The sequence below is a fragment of the Austrofundulus limnaeus genome, unplaced genomic scaffold (assembly GCF_001266775.1).
Source record: "Austrofundulus limnaeus strain Quisiro unplaced genomic scaffold, Austrofundulus_limnaeus-1.0 Scaffold119, whole genome shotgun sequence".
Taxonomy (NCBI): Eukaryota; Metazoa; Chordata; class Actinopteri; order Cyprinodontiformes; family Rivulidae; genus Austrofundulus; species Austrofundulus limnaeus.
In genome coordinates this window covers 478,044-485,834 of record NW_013952521.1, presented here as the reverse complement: position 1 = coordinate 485,834, position 7,791 = coordinate 478,044, and the positions used below count along the sequence as shown (strand labels likewise).

At 38.7% G+C, this 7,791-nt stretch overlaps 1 protein-coding gene across 2 annotated transcripts in view; it reads left to right on the top strand.

Annotated features, from left to right (window-relative positions):
• skap1 (src kinase associated phosphoprotein 1) overlaps window positions 1–7,791 on the top strand; it is a 37,930-nt gene that overhangs the window by 11,988 nt on the left and 18,151 nt on the right. For both annotated transcript variants that reach the window (XM_014014754.1, XM_014014755.1), the window contains exons 6-8: window positions 6,478–6,558; window positions 6,632–6,715; window positions 6,805–6,929. In XM_014014754.1, coding sequence (XP_013870208.1) covers window positions 6,478–6,558; window positions 6,632–6,715; window positions 6,805–6,929 — 290 coding nt within the window. The remainder of the gene's footprint in view (window positions 1–6,477; window positions 6,559–6,631; window positions 6,716–6,804; window positions 6,930–7,791) is intronic.

Sequence of the window (7,791 nt, the reverse complement as noted above, 5' to 3'; positions counted from 1 at the left end):
ATTTATTTGAAGTAAAACCCTCCGTAGCGTTGTTTTTAACGGGCGTTTAGCGGTAATTTCCTTTTGGCGACACTTGTTGCTTTTGGACAGAACAGTATTTCATTGAAGGAACCAAAGATTTATAGCATCTTATGAATATTTATTAGCCTAACACGTAACAGCAATGACAATAAAACAAGAGCAGTTTGTATAAAAAAGGGTAACAGGTGAGAAAAGCTGCTCAGACAGATCAGCGCGTCGCCTCAACACTTATTTTCATTTAATTTAAACTCTGACAAGAAGCGTTTAAAAGATGAACAAACTGAATTTTAGAGTTAATTTTTTATATTCTTAAATCTGTCCCCCTTCAGGTTCTTCTTTTGCCATYGATGATGGTGTTCTTTCCCATTTTGATCCCAAACACCCAGGCTCCTCTGTGGGGCCGAATTTCTCCATTTCTTGTATTTATATTCTTAACGCTCCTTTTTTTTTTCCTTCTTTTTTTTTTGTTTCTATCAGTGAAGCAGCTGAAAACCATCCCCAGCGATTAGAGGATCATTGTATCTGCAGTTAAGCATTTGAATAGTGGTAGTAAATCTAGAAAAGGGAAATTCAGGGTCGCTGTAGACGCTGCTTATGGCTGCCCAGGGGGAAGCCGGTGTCACATTGTAAATTTAGCCCCTTAGTGTCTTTAAAGTGGCCGGCCTGCTGATGTTCGAACGCAGGAGCAGAGCAAACCTGAACGCCTGCCATGACTCGACAGCTTCTCCTCAAACAGATGCTTTGAAAATAAGAAATCTTGATTTTACAAATGCATCCGTTTGAATTGTAGGAATCTATTAAGAGCTTTGATTAAATACTTACTTAATTTTTTTTATTCCTGTGTGATTTATCTAGTTAACCCACCAACTGGTGTTGATAAAAAATAGAAAAATATTTATTGAAAATGTTATTGATGAGTAGTAGAAAATAGCAACTTAATGATGATTAGATGATATTTATCTGACTGTTGAGGACTGGATAAAACATCTGCAGGAAATACATTTTAATGGAATAACAAACATAACATTGGTTGAAATTAATTTTTGTTGTTGTTGAATTAGAGGATAAAAGTAGCAGTACCTCACCTTTTTTTTCAATCCTGGACRGATACTTGAAAGACGTTTCGGTTCCAGTGTGAATTGATTACAAAGAGCACAGCATTTGTCTTTATTTTTATCTAATCATTTTATATTTTATCCTTCGATGACAATATCTATCATTTCCATAATTTCAATGCAAAACAATAAAGTTTAAGTTWGTTCAGTAAAATGCTTTCCTCGCCCACAGTGAGTTGGACTTCTTGTTTAATTCTTGATCTTTACAGAAAATAAACAACAAAAACAAAACAAAACAAAAAAATTCCAAATCTCTCCTGCATGAGTTCCCGGTGCCATTAAACATTATTAGACAGTGACACGGTCATCGTGCAGCCTGATTCAACGCTCTGCATGTTTTCTTTGGTTCAAACACATGCATTAGGAGGTTCTAAACATGGTTTATGTATCGATGACTGAAGTCCTAATCAAATCAGGGGGAGGGAAGGAGGGCCGAGGAGACGCTCTGCCCTTAACCTCAGTGCCTCTCAGTCTCTCTCCTCCTCTCTGACGGCCGTCTCGCTGGAGGGACCCGCAGCAGAGGCCTCCCACTGTAATGAGGAAAAATGTATCAATTTAGCTCGGCCTGCGCGCAGATTGAGCGCCAGGCGGGTGAAGGTGCACCGAGTGAATCCTTTTTCCTAATCAAGGACAGTATCGAAGAGGATTGCGGTCCCCTCGTCAGTAGAATCAGCAGCATTCCTGCCCGCAGCCCCCTCAGGGCCGGGGAGCCTCTCCGTGCCTTCTGTTTCACCTCATCAGCAGGGTTCACGCGGGGGTCAGGTCCTGCCCCCCTGATGCTGCATTCAGTGCGATGCCTCGCGTGTCGAAAAGGCGCCGGGAAAGCTCCCGTGCTCGAGGATAACTTTCTGATCTTCCTTTCAGCTGGAGTTTCACAGCCGAACACGGCAAAACGTTGATTTACTCAGTCAGTCGCTGTTGTCCCGTCTGCAGCTGGTTCCGAGTCCAGCAGCTAGACTTTAAACTGGTACCAGAACCAGAATCACTTCTCTCTCAGTGCCTCCTCGTAGACTTCCTGTTTTTGTTTACAAGCCTCGGAGCAATCTTGCACCAGATTCTGCACCAAGCTCAGATCTTCTAAACGGATCTGTTTGGGCGTTCCAGGATCTGGATCAGTCAGCATCTTGCAGCAAATTGCAGAACAGCCCTTAAATTTCAACTGCTTATTCACCATTAAGGTTTATAAAAAAAAAAGAGCTTAAGACATTTGTTATCGCAGGATTCTAAAATCAAATTCTTCTTTGCTTTTATTTATTAAAGTTGATATTTTTTACTTTATTATTTTGATTGTTATGTTTTTATTTATTGTTATACGCCTGTGATAGTGGGATTTTTTGTTCATCACTTTGGCTAACTTAAGTTGTTTTAAACTTTTATAAACTTTTAAACTTTTACTTAATTATAACCATTATAAAGTCTCTCTTTAGGTGGAAACTTAAAGTTTAATTTTAGCTTTTTATACTTTAAAATAACTCATAATTCAAAAGAATAAACCAAACTAGAAATTTGTTAGCATTTAAATAAAAAAATGGAAATAAACTATGTTCATTTAGAGATCACCATTGTTAAAAAAAATTTCTTAATCAGAAAAATATGCACCTTCTCTGTTAACGCTGGCTGAAAAATATAGTTTTTGCCACTTTGTGAAGCTATCTATGCTGAAAGCCTGGCATACAAAAAGAATATACTTAATAGATTTGTAATATAAGTAATATCTATGAGTTTAAATCAACATTAGACTACTTGGATTAAATATTTAACAGGTAAAAGAGAATAAACCACATTCAGAAATAAAATGATAGATACGGCTTTAATTTATTATATATTTATACCTGAAGAGACCAGTCGTGTTTACTTTCCCACATTTACAAATATTATGACAGAATACAACTTTTATCTTTTTAATATCATGAAAGGAAAAGAAAAATAATGAAACTAACAATGATGTGTAGTGAATTGAGATCACAAGCTCTTATTTAGATAATCATAGGAAAATCAAAGACGTCTTTCTGCAGCTTCAAAGAATGTTTGTTTTATCCCACCTTTTAAAGTCAGTAGTTTTTTAAGCGTTAAATTGAAAACATAAAGACCCTTCTGTATTTCCCTTTTTGTATCAGTGCGGCCCCCTTTTCCCGCTGTGACCGAATCTCGCCTTGACTTCCGTCCTACTGTCTCAGAGACGAGACGCTCGAGAACCGTCAACATCTTCAGCCCATTTTTGTGTTTTTCACACCAWCTTTGTTGCGTTATGACCATCTAATGCATCACACGAGTCCTCCCACTCGACCATTTCCCTTCACTTTGATTCACTCTCCATCCAGCCTTTGATTGACTTTCAGCCTAACTAAAGTGGATTTTAATGAGTGAATACATTAACTCCCTCTGGTCATGCTAACATAAATCAGCTTTTTCTTGCAGGATCAACTGCTGAGCTCATAACGCCATGCTGAGGGAGTGTGAATAACCAAATGAGAGATTGCGGTTGTAGCGAATCGGTGGCAGCTCAGATGCATCGCCGTGCGTCCCTCTCCCGAGTTTAACACGAGTTCAGGACGGCGGCGGAACCGATCGCTTGTCGTCACACAGGTCGGCTCACTTATGGAGACGTTCCTCTGTCAGAATCACACATTTCCATTGATTATTTCCCTCCATTTGGAAATTGGGTGGCTCGAATCTTTTCGTATTTGATGACCGCCGAGAGCCGTTAGATTCAGTTAGCGGGGCCCGCAGCAACTCCTCACCTTGATTTACGAAAGGCGGGATGCGACGCCCAACATCGCATCTATCTGCTCCTCTTTGTTGGTAATTGCACTCGGCTAAATAGGCTATGCTGAAATATCAATAAATTGCCATCAAATTAATGTCAATATCAAAGCTGTGGATGGTGCTAATTAAAACGCAGAAGAGATGAAAATGAAGTCGCGGCATTGCCCTGAATAATTGATAACGCAATTTATGATTTTTATGAAAGAGTGCCGTCTGTCTGCGATTTTGATGAGGCCCTAATTAGATGCATTAATGTGTCTCTCTGTGTCTGTTCTCCAACTCAAAACTCAAACACCATGATGGTTTTTGGGTTTATTTAATGCTCTAAATTACACATTTTCAAATAACATTGCCTCTAAATATCCACTTAAAGGTTGCATTGGTCCCAAAGAGGTGTTAGGGAGTGATTTTCATCAAAGGAGGCATTTTTAACTCCACACCAATCAGACTCTGCTTTTGTTTAGGGGGGGATCATGCAGCACTAACGGAGTAGAGATGTTTTTAGGTTGTGCTGCTACCGTGTGGAAGAATCAAGAACTAATGTGGGCTTTTGCTCCCATTTTTTTWAAAGTTTCTCACAAAAAGGACGCACGAGTGAGGTCAGGTCACCTGGCGATAAAGCTTCAAGCTGAATGTGTAATGTTTATTGACTCGAGCAGYTCAGAGAGATCCTGTGTTGATTTTTTTTAGCTCCTCATCTATTATCCGAGCTCGACCTTTGAGATAAATGAAGAGCGAAGGAAGCAGACAGATGAGGGGGATTAGAAGTGAGCCACAACAGGGAAGTAAGGCGAAGAAGAAGAAGAAGAAGAAAAAAAAACAGACAGGCTGCCGGCGGATAAATGAGGTGGAGGAGCGTAACGATCGCTGTTTGTTATGATGTACCGAATCAAGTTCTCTTTGACAAAACAGTCCTTAGCACCCCTGTACTTACGGTGTCACCGGTCAGTCCATCCACTGAGGCAGGCTGATGATATGTGAGAGTGTTAGTGCTGCGAGCACGGCGCAGGAATGACCCACTCATCTGTCAGAACCAGAAGCCGACGCGGCTCAGGCTTGTTGTAAATCTCTGAACTGTTCGGCTTCTCCTTTATGTCTTAATCAAAGTTATTCAAACGTTAAAAACTCCAGTAAACAGCAGTTTTGTTTTGGTTTTTTTTTTGTTGGCGGGGGATGCTGTTTGTTTAAGCCAGAGTATCCAGTTGTGGTTTGACATGTTTGGCTTCTCCAGGCGGTTAAGCAGACCCTTTCTGAGGTGACGGGGGGTGGACTGCAGGCATTTCCCCTGTCATCTGTGGCCTGAATAGAGGTGTCATGCTGACTTATGTAAATGGCGTTTAAAGTGTTTCTCTGTTTCTCGCTCTTCTTCTGCGTTTTCTCTCCTGCTGACTAATGAATTCAGAGGAAGCTCAGCTTTGTTTCTGACACATAAGAAGATCCAGGTACTCYTGTTTAAAAGCTCCATCAATGATGGCCCAAAAGTCAAAGAAAACATATTTAYATTAAAGAAAATTGGTATAATACACATGATTTTACACTTTTTGTGTACATAACTGGCATATTTTCTTTTTAATTTGACCAAGATGAAATGTAACAGGAAGTGACATCATTAGAGTATTATTTAGGAAAAGGGAACTCACTGGAGTTTATTTATTGAAACATTATTTGAACTCTGACTCTTCTTCATCTCTCCTTGAAAGTGACTCAAAATGGTCCAAAGAACATCAGATTCTTCTCTAGCACTGCTCTGTTGGGACATTACTCTCGTAACATCACTTCCTTTCACTTCACATACTAATAATTCAACAATTGTTCATTTCAGCAGCGTGAATTTTTTTGCAATATGTCATCATAGTTATCCTTCCAAAAATGCTTTCGTATTYATAGCAAAAATTTGATGTCACAGGCACTTTAAGGCCGTCCAAGAGTTGAGCTCTGCTGTAATGTTTGAGGGCTAAAAATGCTGCAAACTGTCAGAAATTCAGCATTAAATGACGAGTCAGATATCTTGTTGCTGAGTAAATATGACAAGAAAGGAAAAGTTAAAACAAATTTAATGTTAATCAACAAGTAAAGCATTTGCAATGTGCATTACCTAACTACTGCATTAATTCCTTTAAGGCTTTTTAGTTTTGCCGTTGTCCTATCATGTTTGCAAAGTGGAGTTCCCACAAGAAGGTTGCTCTCATTAAATCGTTACGTGAGCAGATGAATGGACTGTAGGGCTCAGTAGCACTGTAAATGTATCGATCCGGGTTTCTTGAAGCCTGCAGGGGATGTGTTTGATCCGAAGGGGTCCGAGGATTTATATTCTGATGCGTGCRCACGTGTTGCCTCAGGAGGGAGAGCAAGTTTAAGTGCAGCTTATTTGGCGTCGGCTCAGAAACGCTTTATTGATTAGTGAATTAGTCGTCTGACTGAACCAACAAAATTGTTGTTTAATCTAATTTATCCAGAGCRCTTTTTGAACTTTTTCATTTGATACAAACTTTTTAAAAAGATTTGCTGTTTTTGTTTTAATTTGGACTGATTTCAAATGTAACGTGGTTGAATAATAATTTTTTTTTACCAACAGTTTTTGACGACATCCCCATTTTAGGAGCTCAGGATCTCGTCAACGTGTTAAAGCAAGGCTACTTGGAAAAGAAACGAAAAGGTGAGACTAAATATTATTTAAAATCTCATCTTTTRCCGGTTCTAACTCTGTTTTTGTATGCACCTTCCTTCAGATCACAGCTTCTTCGGCTCAGAGTGGCAGAAACGGTGGTGTGTCCTAAACAACACAGTGTTTTACTACTTTGGGAGTGAAAAAGGTTTGTTATGTCGTCCAGGAGGCAGAACCCTGCCCAGCTGCAGACACTGAATCAGATTACATCCTATGATATGTCCTTGCCCCTCACAGATAAACAGCAGAAAGGCTCGTTTCATATCGGTGAATACGGCGTGCAGCTGGCGAGCAACCTGAGAAAAGACTCCAAGAAAAACGCCTGTTTTGAGTTCACCGCTCCCGGTCGACGCACGTTCCAGGTCTGTATTAGATATGAATAAATACCCAAACTGTAACTTTCAGATGAGCAAATTCTCATAAATTTAATGTTTCAGAGCATTAAAAAAACAAGTCATTAGTTCACAACAGGTCTGCTTTTAGAGGCCTCTTAACAACGGATCACATCTGCACTCTCGTATGAAAACAGCTGGGTGAAAGAACAAGATTGTCATATTTTAAAATTGTTTATAAACAATTAGGGCTCTATTTTCTTTTGCTGACATATTTATAATTTAATTTAAAAAATTGCCTTTTATCCAATATATATATTTATTTATGTTTATGACATAAATGATAGAAGAGGCAAAAAATTAATTAATTAATTAATTAATTAATTGTGTCTGAGCAAATATTACTTTGAATTCATTGAGTTTAGGTACAAGACTTCTCATATTTAAATGACAGATTTTAAAGCCTCTAATTTAACCTAGTTGATTTAGCGTCCCTGGATTTTTTTTTTTAGACAGGAAAATAGCTTTTGCTTTCTTACTGATGTAGTGTTCAGACTTGACATAACAGGAGGTTGTCTAACCTTTTCAGGATATAATATAGATCCCTGTGTAGACTGTAACTGAGTTGGATTTATATAAGGTAGACCTGTGCACAAACCCAGGTCAAGATAATTATTAAAAACATATGTATAAAAATCCCATAAAATATAAAAAAGTGGACATAAAAGCATTTTTATCTGGACCTGGATTAAGTTCAATATTTCCAATGACTAAAAGAATATTAAACACAAGTCTTAAATGTTGTTTCCGACTGGTTAAAACAGAGTCTGTTATATCTGTGACTTTAGCACTAATGTATTTTGTCCACTGATGAAAAACAGTAACAAAGGCC